This window comes from Pyxicephalus adspersus, chromosome 4, assembly GCF_032062135.1.
Source record: "Pyxicephalus adspersus chromosome 4, UCB_Pads_2.0, whole genome shotgun sequence".
NCBI lineage: Eukaryota > Metazoa > Chordata > Amphibia > Anura > Pyxicephalidae > Pyxicephalus > Pyxicephalus adspersus.
In genome coordinates this window covers 6,315,570-6,332,329 of record NC_092861.1, presented here as the reverse complement: position 1 = coordinate 6,332,329, position 16,760 = coordinate 6,315,570, and the positions used below count along the sequence as shown (strand labels likewise).

General features: G+C 39.5%; 2 protein-coding genes across 2 annotated transcripts in view; both read left to right on the top strand.

Moving 5' to 3' along the window:
- The first annotated feature begins 3,836 nt into the window (after positions 1-3,836).
- Positions 3,837-6,841, top strand: LOC140329955 (lysozyme C-like). Its single transcript, XM_072410344.1, has 4 exons — positions 3,837-4,000; positions 5,239-5,397; positions 6,055-6,133; positions 6,671-6,841. Exons 1-4 carry the CDS (start codon positions 3,865-3,867, stop codon positions 6,729-6,731), a joined length of 435 nt encoding a protein of 144 aa, XP_072266445.1. The 5' UTR covers positions 3,837-3,864; the 3' UTR covers positions 6,732-6,841.
- Positions 6,842-15,149: 8,308 nt separating this feature from the next.
- LOC140329954 (lysozyme C-like) overlaps positions 15,150-16,760 on the top strand; it is a 5,547-nt gene continuing 3,936 nt past the window's right edge. Inside the window, exons 1-2 of the mRNA XM_072410343.1 lie at positions 15,150-15,202; positions 16,310-16,513. Of these exons, the coding sequence (XP_072266444.1) occupies positions 16,378-16,513 (136 nt within the window). The 5' untranslated portion in view covers positions 15,150-15,202; positions 16,310-16,377. The remainder of the gene's footprint in view (positions 15,203-16,309; positions 16,514-16,760) is intronic.

Sequence of the window (16,760 nt, the reverse complement as noted above, 5' to 3'; positions counted from 1 at the left end):
TAGGAGCATGACATCATTGGTGGAGGTAGTTAGAACTATGACATTATTGTTGGGAATAATTAGGAGCATGACATCATTGGTGAAGGTGGTTAGAAGCATGACATCATTGATGGTAATGGTTGGGAGCATTAAACTATTGGTGGAATTGGTTACGAGCATGGCATCATTGATGGGAGTGGTTAGGCTCATGACATTATTAATGTGGGTGGTTGGGAGAATTACATCATTGGAGGAGGTAATTAGAAGCATGATGTCATTGATGGGAGGGGTTAGGAACATTACCTAATTGATGGGAGTGGTTATGAGCATGACATCATTGATATGAGTTATAAGGAGCATAACATCATTGGTGGGATTGCTTATGAGCATGACATCATTGGTGGGGGTGCTGGGGGCTTCACAATCTGCTATCTAAGCCAACAGTGAAGGATAAATGGAGTCAAATGGAGTCACATTTCATGTGTTGCTCTTCAGCCTCCTCGCTTAGATAGTAGCTGTGGCTGTGAAGTTGGGTGTACTGTACATTCACAGCCAATATCCAGCATCTGTCATTCTGCTTAGGGGACAGGCAACGCTGGATGGATCATTGTGGGTTCCAGTCCCATTGCTAGATCCTGCAAAGGTAAGAAAAAAAAGAATAAAGATTTCTGGGGCATCTTTATTATAAGGTGGACTCCACAATGATTTTTTCAATTCTGGACAATGTCCAGGTGTAAAAAAAAAAATGCCTGCACAGGTGTTTTCAAGTGGCCCCAAATCAAGAGTGAAATCAGAGAAGTCCCGGAGAGGATGGTAAGCACAACAGTGCCACACACTACATGGCTGCTTCCATACATTCAAGGGAAGTTTTATTTTTCAGGGATGCAGGCTGACACAGCCAGTGTTACTGGGGGACTGACATTCCAATTTGAGTGAGCGAGATTAGATATCTAATAATAAGCCTGATGTTAAAGTTTAGGTTCACTTTCAGCGCCCATTGAATTTGGAGTAATTTACCAATGGTTTTACTAGTAAAGCAACCCAACACCATCAAACCTTCTCCACCATGCTTCATTGTGGGAACCTCACATATAGAAATATAGAGTCAAATCTATTGACCTGTTTCATGACAATTTTCCAGATGACTACCCTTTGGGACAGTACAGACCATGGCTAAGAGAATAAAGAGGCATTTTGAGCCCCGGAAAAGTACCAGTTTCTTCAGAGTGCATGTAACGCAAAGTCATCAAGATGGCACTGAATCTGTGTTCCTTGCATCTCCTGCTTTAACTAGATTATGGGATGCCTCTGCTCATGGCTCCCTGTGCACTGCTCATACCCTAACGAGTGTCACTGAGCATCTGGGATCCTTCCTTTGCTGGGTACCTTAAACATTAAAAGGGAACCCGGGACAGGTTAGAGCCTTGGGACAGGAGAGCAGAATTCCACTCTAATATTATTATTATTAAACAGGATTAATATAGCGCCAACATATTATGCAGCGCTGTTCATCAAAAAGATAGTGGTTTAGTAGTCCCGACAGAACAAAACACAATCTTTTTGAGGGAAATCTTTGTGGATCATGGCACTGGGATACAGCACTTGGCAGTAAAATGGGGGAATTATCCCAGGCATAGAATGGCTTTGCCGATGCACACCAAGAACATGGATACTCATTGGGTAAAATAAAAAATTGTTGCCCCGGAACACTGCAATCATATTAAATTTAGGGACATACTATAATCAGTATCTTTTTCCGTACTGCCATCTTTCTTACATGCCCCTTGCCATCTGCTTCAGAACAAGATCTGCTGGTTGATAGAGCTCACATAATCTGCTAGCTTTCTTCTTGAAGCCACCCCAAGGGATGTCTTTGCCGGAATTACTTTTATCATAATAAAGAAAAACTTTAAGCAACAGCTAGTCTTCATCTTTACCCCATTCCTACCCAGTAATACATTTGTATGCTGACTATCCAAAATAGGAAAAAGATGGCACCACTTAGCAAACTCCTATAAAAACAATTGAATGAGAAATGCGAAACTTTAGAAATCCAAACTTTTGACCGGTATTGTACTTCCGACCATATAGATCGGTGTGATGGACGTATGATGTGAGATGGTATCACACTGCTTGATGGTAAAGATGTGCGAAGGTGAGTATATTGCTCTCAGAGTCAGGCACACTTTCCGTGTTAATGGCTTCAGGAAAGATGGAAATGTTTTCCATTGTGGTTGGGGAAAATCAGTTTAGGGTCCTGGAATTGGTCAGATAAAAGTTGGAGGAGTTTCTTGACCATGTGGTCCATGTCCGGGTTTTCTACCTGTATGAGGGAAGACACAGGTGTGCTATTTAAGCCAGCAAGCCTAGTGAATGTTTAGCTCTGTATCTAAAGGAGAAGGAGTGTAGTGGTTTAGCAATTGTGGGTAAGTCCCTACTGGTGTAAGTTGCCATTTATTTCTCAGTGACTGTGTCTATTTTCTCTAGCTCAGGTGCTATGAAGTGAACTAGGCAGACACTGCATGGCTAAAGTTTATTTGACTTTCCTGTTTGCTATTTTTGGGTAACTTGCACATAAACTACACACTGCAGCCTGCTGATGAACTGAATCTCTTTCCAATCATTTACCTATTTATTCCTTGCTGACTAATGAGTATTGTGTCTGGTAGCTCACAGATGGTCATAGTGTTTCATGTAAGATCAAGTAACCTAACCTCTACATCATCTAAAGAGGAAATACCAGATTTTCTTCAAAACATATTTTAAATATGATGCGTTAGGGTTGTGTGGAGCCCCAAAATTGGAGGTTGGCCCAGACTGTAGGGGGTTGGTATACTAATATGGTATAAAGTTGACCCCTCTTGCCAAATCTACAGGCTAGAGGAAATAAACACTATGCCAAATGGCTTGTTTTCCAATGTTGTGCTTGGCTTGCTGGGTATTAGGCTTTGATTGTTGTTGGGTTGTAGATCCTGTATATATCTGTAGACCATAAACCACACAATTGTTTGGTGTTTAAAAAATAAAGATGGTGCCCCATGCCAAGATGTTTAGATGACCATGAGCAGATTGCTAAATATCTTTCAGGTAGTATGATTTAGATTGTAGATTGGAAACATGGTTGGTCTATTGATAAAGCAAGGATTCAGATAATCTCCAGACTTCCCTGGTGGAGACTCCTTGCTGCCATTAAAAACACGTGGACCTGGAAGATCTTTTTCACCAGAGAATTGTCGTAAATGTCAGATCCAGTGCTTTACAAACGGACCCAATGGTCAGTAAAGCTAAGTGTGAAGATTGTGTTAATAAACCATGCTTCAAGTTTTATAAGATGGATGTAGAGAGATGGGTGGGTGCAAGATGAATTTTATTATACAGTATTTATATAGCGCCATCATATTACACAGTGCTGTACATAGTTGTGTCACTAACTGTCCCTCAAAGGAGCTCACAATCTAATGTCCCTACCATAGTCATATGTGATTAATGTAGTCTAAGGTCAATTGTTAGGGAGAAGCCAATGAACTAGCGCTGCAAAGGCCGGAGTACTAACCCCTGAGCCACTGTGCTGCCCAATGGATGAAGAGATACGGGTGGGTATTTATGGTAGCTTCATTCAATAGCCCCATTTAAAGTGCATTTTTTTTTATAAATGTATGGATTTTTTTTCAGATTCACATTTTTTTTTCTCTGCTGGGATTTCATTGAAAATCTTATTGACTGCCATTTTTGCCACCCAGTGATATCCTTGTATTCAGTCCAATGTAATTACCATTTTTTTTTTTTTTTTCATATGGTACATTAAAATACTTTGCTTGGTGTCTGTTTATTTTGTTCAGATCCATCTTCTGGAATTTTGGCTTCATCTGATTAAAGTCCATCAATATGAAGGTCATTCTGCTCCTTGGGCTATGTCTGCACCTAATCTATGTCTCAGAGGGGAAGATCTTCAGGAGGTGTGAGATTGTAAAAATTGCAAATGAACAACTGGATGGCTATGCCGGTGCCAGTGCTGCTGATTGTAAGTAGAACCCCTCCAAAAAAATTGCAACAATGTATAGACAGTACACATTCATGGGACCCACATAATCTCTTTAATATGATAAGGTTCAAGATGAAATGGTTTTGCCTTTATTTCATTAGGCTGGAAAATGTAAATTTAAACATATATTAGATGATTATCTGTTCTTGTCTGCTCTGTTGATTTTAATTATTAGTCCTTCAAGCAATGGCACCAGTTGCAATAATGACTCCTTTTGTTTTGCTTGCATGGCAATTAATTCAGAGGGGTAGTCTAAAGGCAAGACATGGGATGATTTTTTTTTTTTTTTTTTTTAATCGAAGAGCCACTCGGTGAACTTCTCACGAGGCTGAAATCAAACTAAACCTGGTGGAGTATACAACACAAAAAATTGTACCAAGTGCTCCACATGGTCCCGCCCCTAGAGGGACTAGAGCCTCTTTACCTGAACCCCTCAGGAGCTTTGCACCCTGGGGGGACAAGCTTCCCAAAGACTGGAGCGTACCCTACCCAAGCTGTAGCCTGGGCAGAGCACACATACTCAGAGGGCTGACCGGAGCCAAAGCCCTCACGGCATTGTTTGAGCAATGGGGCTCTCCTGAAGAGACCCCAGATTAGGGAGAGTGCAGACCTAAGGGCCATGCACACTTCCCACACATAACTTTCAGGTGAGGCCAGATGGACCACCCCCTACTCATCTGGTGCAGAGTGCAATCGTGAAACAAAAACTTACACACACAAAAAGTGACCAATTAAGTGCCGTGGTGTAAACCATTGCTGGCCTTTCAGCTGGATATAAAAATGAATTTGTCGGGGGATAGATTTGGGCGCTATTGTTTCACCTAAAGCTAATCCCAAAGCTGTATTTACATGGAGAAACTATGGAAGGGTAAGCTGGGCCACTCTCCCCACGCCACATTTGCTACCATATGCCAGTCTATAGCTACTAATGGACATCTCCTGTGCTCTCTGCATAGTAAAACAGATTTGGAGAGGTCAGTATTTGGGGGGCCATTCAGGTTTGCTAGACTGATCACATGAGTTCATCCGTCTTCTGGACATAAAGGTAAATATGTAACTTCTTTAGTTGCAGTAGAAGAAAGCTAGAACCCTCTGTTCCATATTGAGGTTTGTGTCCCAGTTGTAGATTTGAGGCATACATTAAGTCATGATAGACTTTTATTGGTCTGTAGAGAGGGCTTATATAAAATGTGATATTGATTATCGTCACTCCACAGGGACATGTCTTATGGAGCATGAAAGTGACTACAACTCGGCACTTATACAGGACAACCAAGCCCAAAGCAGAGACTATGGTATCTTTCAAATAAACAGCAAATATTGGTGCGATGATGGGAGGATAGATACTGCAAATAGATGTAACATTAAGTGTTGGAGTAAGTATAATGGGAAGTCCTTATCCCATATCAATGCTTAGTCAGTGATAAAGAGATGGCAGCTAAAATCTTGGAAAAATGGGATGGCAACTGTGGCTTAAACATGTCATTGGAGACATTTACACTTTGCATTTGTTAGTCCTAATCATCATAATAGGGGGATGAGGTTGGAAGTTCGAGTTCACGAGCTTTATCAAGCCAGTTTTCTGAAACCAAGATGTCGTTCAAGAATAGAAGCTCACAATTACCAAACATGTCCTTCACATGTCAGAGCTGTTAGGGCCCCATCAGACCAGTATGGTTATACAACTGTTTATTTTATACTTTGAATTGGCTGCCAATGGACCAGATGTACACAGATGGACCAGCACTGCTTTTCAATGTGCATTTTTGGCAAATTTTAACACCTCTTAATGAAAGCAACGGATGACAAAATTTGTATCTTGTATCATTTCAATACCTCTTCACTGGAAACACCTGAGCACAATCATTTGAAGGGTAGCAATGCATTCATCAAGGATTGGTGTCCACCACACAGGTTTATTAGAAGTGTTATAAAGCTTGAAAAACCAGACTCATTATTTTATTCCTTGTTGCAACATATGAGTTGGTTATTGAAATGGTTTAATATTGACCTGACCCATGTTGTTTCTGTAGAATTTCTCGATAATTACCTGGAAGATGATATAGAATGTGCTAAGAAAATTGCCACACACGCTAATGGCCTCTCACCTTGGTAAGTAACCTGGAGGTGACAGTATTGAGAGAATTTCCTAGATCTTCAAAGATAATATCATTCTGTGTGGTTCTCTATTTACGATTGTATTGGTTTAACCTAAAAAAGTAGCAGGGAATATTGCTTTCTTTAATGTATATTTGCTTATATTAAAGCCAGTGCTGGCCAACTATATTTTGATATACTGAACATATTAGAGACTAACTGGCAGGGATGGTTCTGGACAAACTCGTGCCCTGGGCATAAATAAGTGAGGATCCCAAACTCATTACAGCTCCCTGCACCTCTGCCAATTGGGTGGGGATCCTTCAAGGAAAATGTTTGCCCACCCTTACCACCATCATGTAGGGGGCCAATGGGAAGATCTATTGAGTTCAGAAGGGCACCAGGTATCAACACAACTTGATGTGTTCAATGCTGCATGTTCACACACCATCCCTGTTGGAATGATAAGTATTGATTGCACGGAGCAATTTTTTATTTATGTCATGAACGGTTTTGCTAGGAGAACTATATAAAAATGTTTCTGTCCCACAGGAACAGCTGGGTTAATCAGTGCGAAGGGCATGACTTGACAAACTACATGGATGGATGTTAAAATAACTATAAAGAAGCAAATGCAAGTTTTCGTGCTTTTTACCTCAAAGAAAAGTCTCCACTTGCCCTCATTTATCTGCAACAATATATAATAAACATTGCTAAGACATTTGCTCCTCTTCTGTTTGTCATTATATACTTGGGGGATCTCTTTTAAAGGGGAACCTGTTTGGTAATTTTTTTTTTTTTTTTTGGTGTCCCTGGTACAGAAAGTAAAGGAGAAATCTTCCATCATGATATGGGGGGTGGATCCAATGGTCTTGATTAGTGTTGGTCGAATAGCTCACTATTCGATTCGGCAGCTATTCGCTCGAATATAGCAAAAAAAAATTTGGGTGGTCGAACATCGAATTTGAACACCATTAAAGTCAATAGGAGAAAAATTTGGGTTTGTTTCAGCACTGTGTAGAGCTTCTACAGCCTCCAAGCAGATGTAAAAAGATACATTGTAAAAGGATACATAAAAAGATAAGATACATAACACTATTCCATACCCCTGTACTTCACATGAAGATTAAAGAGCACATGTCAAATCTATTTTAGGCTAAAGCTAGGTACACACTTCCAATAATTATTGTTAGAAAATGAACGATTACTACTGATCAACGATTATGCATGATTATACTTGAACAATCATATTGTGCACAATTCTGTACATGCTGTAACAATATGATTGTTCATATATAATCCACCAACAGTGTCCACATGCTAGATACAATCGTTTGAACGATGCAGGGAGGGACATGTAAAGGAGATAGTGTACCGCAGAAACATGCACCATCACTGAACGACCGTACACGATAGATAGTGAAAGATTGTCGGCCAATCAGATCCACCGTGGCGGTCGTTCACTTCCAGCAACAATCCTCGTTAGTCGGCGTCCTTGGTCACTTTTATTTTGGCCAATCGGTTGTTCATCGGTCGTTTCTAACGATAATTATTGGACGTTTGTATGCAGCTTTAGTGCACACGGACTGCATTCCCATGGGCTAATCTACACCATGACGTTTCCTTCAGGCACGTTTTTGAGCGTTATCTTAAACGTTGCTTGCAACATTTAAAAAATTAAAACGGGGGAAAACGCTTCCATTGAACTCAATGGAGGCTTTTTCAAGCATTTTTAAGCTTTTATGAAAGCTTTCATTGAAAACAATGAGGGCTTTTATAAACATTTTTAGCAGGACTTTGGAATCTGGAAGGACTTTGGAATCTTTAATAAGGAGACTCCCAGATAAATTTCCCACAGTCCAGGAATCCCACAATGACATTAGGATTCATAATGTCATTGTTGGATAACCTGAAAAAAAGAACAAGTTTAAAATGAAAACACATACAAAAAAAAAATATAGAAAAAAAAAAATTTTTTTTTTGCTGTCGAATGCAGCAAAATTCGGGTCTACCCGAATTCGAACAGCCATATTCGGGTCGAATATAGGGACAACCCAAATTCGAACATCAACGCTAGTCTTGATTGATGTACTGAATGGGTATCATATAAAGATGTGAGTATACTATACAGGGCAATAATACGAAGCCTGGGTTACATAAGTCCATGAAAACCAGCTTGAATTGCCAAACATTCGAGCAGTACCATACTTTTGTTCATATACGTAGGTGTGATGGTATGGGACAAGGTGTCATAGTGATTGATGGGAGGTTTGTGAGAGTGAGTACATTGCACCCAGGTAAAGGCTCCAGGAGACATAAGACTGGTTTCCTTTGTGTTAGCAGAAAGTAGAAAGCCAGATTAGGGATTTGGAGTCAGTTGGTTCGTCTCCAGGTTGTTGGCCATTTATAAAGGGCATTGCGTGGGCTTTGTCATTTACCTACATATATTGTGCAAAACGGTTTCCCAACTGATTAAGTAAGGAGGTTTCTGTAACATCCCAAGTAACCAAGGGGTTACATTGTGGGGGGGAAAAGCCTTCTCCCGTAATGATGGCCATTGCCCTCAATGGGGGCAGGTTAGGATCAGGTTTTTGTCAAGAAAGGGGGCTACACAGTTTTTGCTCCTTTTTTAGTAAACCAGATTTCTGAGGACCTGCCTCATAATTTTCTCAAAATCTTAAACCTTTTAAAGGGTCTGGATTTAATATCAGGGGGTACCCACACTTTTTTTTATTTTAATTGTGGAGAATTTCTAGGTAGAAAAAACCGCTGGAAGCTACCTGTAAAAAGTTTGCAAATGGCCACAAATCAAGTCTATGGAGGGAACAAACTGCCCCTGGATGAAACACACTGGCTTCTTGATTGGTTAGAGGGCTAGGTCCTTGGGCAGTGGAGGAGGGGTGTGGGTAAATATGATGGTAAGGAAAAGATAACAAAATCGGCAGTACTCCACAGAAAATAGCTTCTTCCATACACATGATGGATTTTTTTTTTTTTTTTTCATGGATTTAGGCTGACCAAGCCAGTCCAACCAGAAAGAGGGACATTCCAGTGCAAGTAAGTGAAAAGAGAGATCCAATATTGGGTCTGATGCTAGGGTTTAGATCTGTCTTAGGTGTGTGTTGAACTTCAAAATCACCTACATTGTCACCAGCAATACCCTCCTCCATGCTTCATGGTGGGGACCACACACGTAGAAACCTCTGCTCACCCATTCTGCATCCCACAAAGACATAGCAAGTCAAACCAAAAATCTTAAATTTGGACTAAAATCAGACTGGTTGCTGGTCTAATGTCCATTCCTTGTCTTTCTCCCCCAAAGCAATTTTCTAAAGTAGTGGCTTCTTTCCACCACTGCATCCATCTGTCTTCCGACCCTACATCTGCGTTACATGACTGATGGTCTCAAACACATTAGGAAATTACGGACTTTAACTCCTTACCTCTGTTAACCACATGACTTCTTCTGATCTGATTGAGAGAATTCCACAAGTGGTAAAAGGTGGCTACTTTAAAGAATCTAAAATATAGTTTGATTTAACTATTTTTTAAACATAATTCCATTTGTTTTTTTTTTATAATATGGATATCTTCAATATTTTTTACAATGGAGAAAATAATAAAGATAAAGAAAAGCAGGCGTCCAAAAAGTCTGCCTAAATCTGGAGTTTCTGTGTCCTAGATACCGGTTTCCTCACACCGCATGGCCCTCAAGAAGGCTCTGAACCCTTGTCCCTTGTATCTCCTGCTTCATCTAGCTCATCAAAGTCTCTACTAAGAACTTCCTGACTCATTTCCTCCCTTGCTGGACTCCGGTAACCTTAAGCATAAAAAGGGACCCAGGTCTCAGTTTAGTAGTACCAAGAGAAAAGCCTCCAGGCCCATCTTTCTTTTGTTGATGTTCTCTCTTGTGATACATCCTAGAATTCCATCTATATGGGGGAATCCAAACCTTTTTGCCCGTATCGTGTTACATCGCTTAAATCGGTGCTATTCTATACAATATCCTAAAAGAATTATTTTCCCATAAGTATATATTTTGCTTTTAGAAACATTACCCAAATGCTTTGACCAATCTTCCATCAGTCCTACATCACTTGTTTCATGTTAAATCATCAGAAAAATAAAGAATCTTTTCTGCCATCCTTCAGGAGTATCAATTGCAAACAACATAATCTAGTACTGAACCTTGTAGTATATCACTAGCGACTAATTTCTGTCCTGAATAAATCCTACAATCACACAATAGTTATGGACTGCATATCCACTGAACCATCCAAAGGTTAAGTCGTAGCATAAACTACTTTTTTATTAGATCAATATGTGCTTATCAGATGCTTTGCTAAAATCAAGTTCACCATGTGGTTTAAAACAAGTTTAAAAAAATTTAATGAACCGTTTTATTGCTTATTTTTCAAAATATTGCATTTATTTGTACTGCATTGAGTCACAAAGAATAAGGAAGTGAATGAGACATGAATTTTTGTTATCTCTATAACACCTTATCTATTTGAGCATCTTCCAAAATCCTAAATACCTTATTGCGGAAGAAAACTCCAAGTTGTGCAGAAAACAAAAACCCCAGAACAACTTGTTCTAATAACATCTTTGTGCAAAGTCATTCTACCAAGTGAGCCTGTTAATACAGAAAGAATCTTATTTTTATATATATGTAGTTTATATTATCTTTTTTTTTTATTAGTAAAATGAGGGATGTACAAATAAAACATACAAAGATTAAATCGCTCTTATGGGTCACACGAATACCCTTAATATAAATAATACCACATCCCAGCATTAGCTACAATTGTGAATTAAAACCACAGGCATCTATATATATAGCATGGTAAATAAACAAGGAGGAGAGAGAGCAAACTATTTTTTTTTTGGCTTAATAATTGTTGCATTCTTACTTTACATCTTAAATATGAAGAACAAAGATAGGTACTAGTCCAAAACCCATTTAGCACATGGTGGGACTTAAACTTTCGAACTAGACAATAATTTCTCTATATTGCATAAGTGTGTTATACAGTAATAGATGTCTTGAATTCCAACACGTTTCCCTTTTTGGCTTCCTCAGGGGTATGTAGAAGACGTAGTCACAATATTGATGGTTCTGAAGTTTTTCATTAAAGGAGACAAAATCTTGTAAAGAGGAAAGGGTACTTTCCATTATTAACAGTTTTCTTTTTGGGAAGAGTCTGATGTCCAAATTTTAGGTGAGGTTCCTAGAGAGGCAGTTCCATTGGTAGTTCTCTATTAAGTTCTGGAGATATTTCTGCTAGTAAAGCTTTTAGTACAATCTGCTTCTTCATGACTAAAATAGACAAACAGCAGTCATGCAAAGGTGTTCTGAAATACAAAATTGAACTCTTTAACATCACATACCAAGGTGACAAAACCACACAGTAAACCTATATCTAAATTAACTTTCAATAAAAATGTATCAATATCAACCCAAGATATCATCTGTACCCAGTGGACTAAGAAATGGGCATAAAATGGATAGGAGAGGTCAGACCTAGCCACAATACCAACATGAATTACAATGTAAAGCGATCCATGGTATCAGAAAAATCAAAAAAGGTGATTTTAAATATCATCCCAAAGTGTAACCAAAAATTACTGAGAATCCCATCTAAATAGGCTATATACTGCCTATAAAATAGGGTACAAAACCACACCCATAATAGTGGGTGGATGGGGGAAAAAGAAAATAGTTCATTTTAAATAAATAGATAAATAGTTAAGTTAGTAAGGACTAATTTCTTTTTTTCCCCTTCTCTCCAATGAGTGGATAGTCCAATGAGAGATTGGTGACCCATTGTTTCCAATATACTCCTGAAGAAGCAAATTATGTATACTGTGAAACGTGTTGGCTCTAGTGTTGATGGGTTGAATCATGCTGTGAATTATGTCAATGTCTGTTTGAAAATCATGAAATCCTGTTTATGTATTTATGATGGTAACTGTTAGGAAATGCTCATCTGACCAACGACACCTTGCTGCGTGCCACATATAAAACACTGTTTGTTCTGTCCAGAGATGTCATTTGGAACAGCCAGGAGAACTAAGTTAGCAGCAGCCCCTGCTTCCCTTTACCCATGCAGCCTGATGGATTTATGGTATCACCAGCATCCATTGGCAGGCTGTGCAGGGCTGAAGGGGGTTCTGGAGGCCGATCACCTCCTGACTCAGCCCTGCATTGTCATTGGCTGTTGGGGCTTTATAGCCTCTCTGCTTTCAGTCTTCTGTGCGTGTTATAGCGTCTTCTGGGCTTACCTGTGTTGGAGTGATTTTTGCGTGTTCTGTTACTGACCTGTGCCTGTTCCTGACTATCTGTTGAATCCTCCATGGACCAACCTTTGCTTGTGACCCCGACTCTGTTTGTGCCTTTTCCATTTGCACTTCGCTTGGTGGACTGATTTTCTGTGTTTTGACCTTGGCTTGTTTTTGGATTTCCTGACAATCTGTACTCAGTATTTGTGGGCTCTGTACTCTGTATTAGTGAGATCTGGGTTGGCTGCCGGCCTATCCCCAGACACAATCCCTTGCGCACCATGTCCTGGGGCAACTGAGTACTGGGAGACGCAACCAGTCTCCCAAGGCCGAGCGGGGCTGCTATAGGCGAAGACTGCAGCAATAGATTGGCGGGTTGGTGTCTGGGGAATACTGGTTTTGACCCGGGCCTTACATTATAACAGGCCAAATAAATTACTCACTGTCATGGAGGATCTCTGCCAGCAAATACCGTTCCTGACAGATGCTGTTAACCAATTGGCACAGCACGTGGCTGTTCAGGAACTTCAAAGGCAGAATCTGGATCCTGCTTTGACGGTCTCTCCTGTGGAACCCAAGATTCCTCTTCCAGAGAAATTTTTAGGTGAATGACAAAAATTTGCAAATTTAATGAATGCATGCAAGCTATACTTTTAGCTCCGGCCACTCTCATGTGGCATAGAATCCCAGGGACTGGGCCTAGTCATCTCCCTACTCCAGGGTGATTCCCAGGCTTTGGCCTTCAATCTGCCTCAGGGGGACCCAGCACTCTCTCCAGTAAATGCATTTTTCAAGGCCATGGGGATTCTGTATGCTGACCCTGACCTGGCTTCAACTGCAGAGGCAAAACTCTGTTGTCTTCAACAGGGCCTCAGGACAGTCGAGGAGTATGCTGCAGATTTTCGGAGCTGGGCCGTCAGTTCACAGTGGAATGATCCTGCACTCTGCAGTCATTTTCGCCTGGGTCTCTCTAATGCCATTAAGGATACCCTTGTGAATCATCCATTGCCAAATTCTTTGAATGAGATTATCCAATTGGCCATCAGGGTTGACCGCAGGCTTTGTGAGCGTCACAAGGAAAGACCGTTTATATATGCTACACCCTCAGGACCCTCGACCACCCCTGAGCCCAGTCCTTCTCCTTCTCCGGCTGAGGAGCCAATGCAGTTGGGCTCCTGCAGGGTGTCAGCCACAGAAAGGTTGAGAAGAAGGTCCCAAAGGCTCTGTGTGTATTGTGGAGAACCTGGGCACTTTGCGCTATCCTGTCCTCTGAAGAAGCCAGGGAAACTTTAGTGCTTAGGTGGGCCCCTATATACCCACCTAGGCACACAGGTATTTCCATTAAAGTCTAATCGTGTCCTGTTACCTGTTGAAGTTGCCTGGAATTCTTCTGCTAAGCATTGCCAGGCATTCATGGATAGCGGTGCTGGTAGTAATTTTATGGATATATCTCTGGCCCGCTTTCTTGGAATTCCAAATCTTAACCAACCTTATTATGAGTATTGGCTATAGATAATTCTCCTTTGTGGCAGGGAAAACCAATCTCCACAACTCCTGAAGTTTTGTTAAGGTGGGTGCTGCCCACTCAGAAATGGTATAATTTGTTCTGCTAGACATTCCTTCATTCCTTGTAATTTTAGGAATGCCATGGTTGCGTAAGCATAACCCTGTAATTGTATTTAAAGAAACATCCACCTATATATATTTCTTTATCTTAAACAGGCCACATCCCTAACATTCATAGGAAAATATATGCAATGAAAGACATCAATTTTAAGTGGGACTTTTAAAGCCAGTACCATCAATATATTACACAAATAACAAAATTTTAATAATAATATACATTAAAAACAAACATGATTTCAAATACATAAAACACAATAAAATCGTGGGTGTATATAATGACCTCTCCTTACAGAATACCCCCAAAGGGTTTACATTCTTAGTTACTTCTCGATGCGTTTCGCAGAAAAAATCAGGAGGAAGGGGAGGAGAAGTCTGATGTTTGTACTTCCAGCAGCCCTCTTATTTAAAATTGTTGCATGGAAGGAGGTGGTTATGGCGGCAATGGTATATTCAAATTCCGTTTAGCTAATTAGTGAGTAATCTCTTTCAATTTTCAATATAAATCACCGTGATCCTAAGTTTCATGTCCTTCAGTCCTCAAACATATATAAGAACATACAGCACAACCATGTTCCTATTCAAGTGAGTCAACTGCAAGGGAAGCCGATGGAATAGGAACATGGTTGTGCTGTTGGGCTCTATGTCCTTATATCTGTTTTCAAAGTTAAAGTTAAAATAAAAACACTGAGAAAACAGTTACAAGTTTATATTTTTATATTTTTCCATTATTAGTTATTTGATGTGTGTGTTACCATTGGTATAGATGGAACTATGCATTTTTTCCAAGACTTATTTCTATGCTATAGCTGTTCTACAAATTACTGTTTTTTTAACTTTTGGTGTGTGTGGAATATTTAAATGAAACAAACTTTTTTTATGTGCCGGAAAGTCCCATTGTTTTTGCTTTATTTGCTGATACTAATCACTGGCTAATAATATCAGCTTGTTCAATTTATTGTTTGGCATGTTTGGAAATGATTTATTGCATCATACTCTTCTTTTAAAAGAATTTATTAATCATTTGTATTGAATTCTTTGGCAAGCAATATCCCCAATCGGTACACACAACGTAAGCAATAAATATTATTTATTGATAAGGGCTCGTATACAAAAACCTCACCAAGGAGGTATCACTGCAGAGGAAGGTTCTTAGAGAGGACACAGTTCTGTTCTGAGGTACAGTAATGATATGGGGCGATTTAGGAATAGCAGAGAAAAGAATACGGAGAACAAAAGAGTTGGGTTTTTTACTAAAAGAAGGGTATAGGTGTTATCATATTTTTTCAGTATTGTATTAACCAGTGTTTCCTAACCCGGGTTCCTCCAGGGATTGCTAGGGGTTCCCAATAAGCAAGTTGTGTCTATCCGGTCAGTTTAGATCACCAATGACCGTTTTGGCTGTACGGGTGAATTTCTTCCTAATGGCCGGAAATGTAAGAGGCATTCTTTCTACTGATCATCACACTAATGTACTGTGAGCTGTGGATATAATAATTATAGAAGGGGTTCTTAGAAGACCTTAAAGTTATTTCAAGGGATTTCCCTCTGTTAAAAAGTTTGAAAAACACTGGTGTAGATAATGTATTATGTATGTGTGTACACCATATACATATTTTGTTTGTAGTATTTTGTATCATATTGTGTTCAATGTATAAAACAGTTTAACTGTACAATGTGTACTTTATTGAATCAATCATAAAATGATACAGAGTTTGTTGGATTATATCTTAATTCCAATAAAACAAGAGAAAACAGCAATAATTGGTCTACAGCAGTGTTTCTCAACCTTTGTTATCATGGGGGACCATTTGAAATAACTTTCAGGTCTTGAGGAACCTCTGCTATAATTACTACATCCACAACTCACAGTATAATAATATGGTGGTCATTGGGAAGAATGCCTCTTGTTAGCCATTGGGATACGAGTCACCTTATAGATGGCCATAAGGTTTCAGTTTTTTTAAATGGAGAGATACAAATTTCTCATTGCTCAAAGAACCTCGGGTTCCTCGGGAACCTAGGGTTGCATGGAACCCTTTTTGAGAAACACTGCTCTACAGGAAACACGTGGCTCTTGTATTTAGACAATATTTGCTGAGCCCAGTCTTTGGATTACACTGTAGTTTTGGGATTATATGGTAAACAAGAAAATTTGCATACATTACAATCAAATGCTTTGCGTTTTTCCATTATTTCTGTCGAATTCAATTTAATTTTATTGCACATATTTCCACATTGCACGTTTTTATACTGTATGCTTTTTTGGCACTTATTTTCACATAGGTGACTGTACTTCGTTCAGATCTATCTTCAAGTCTCTTGATCTGCTCTGAATAAACAAATCTGTCAATATGAAGGTCTTTTTGTTACTTGGGCTATGTCTGATGCTCCTCTGTGTCTCAGAGGTGAATAGTTTAACCCAGTGTGAGTTTGTCAGGATCGCCAAATCAAGACTGAATGGATATGCTGGAGCCAGTGTTGCTGATTGTAAGTAAAACCCCTCAAAAATAACTATCAGTATCTACAGCAATATTAACCTATAATCTTTTTATGGAATATAATGTTACAATCCTTTATGCTGAAAAAAAAAGCTTTTTTTTCTGTTCTTAGTTACATGGTAATCAGGTTGCAAAAAGTTCAACCACTAGGAAAATAAACATGGTAGAAACCAGCATAAAGATACCCAGAAAAAGCCACATAGTTGATCCAGAGGAAGGCAAAAAAAAAAAAAAAA

Coding starts and splice junctions, on each gene's coding strand:
- LOC140329955 (XM_072410344.1), top strand. CDS start 3,865: ATGAAGGTCATTCTGCTCCTTGGGCTATGTCTGCACCTAATCTATGTC. Junction 4,001..5,238: donor CGGTGCCAGTGCTGCTGATT/GTAAGTAGAACC, acceptor GTCACTCCACAG/GGACATGTCTTATGGAGCAT. Junction 6,134..6,670: donor GCTAATGGCCTCTCACCTTG/GTAAGTAACCTG, acceptor TCTGTCCCACAG/GAACAGCTGGGTTAATCAGT.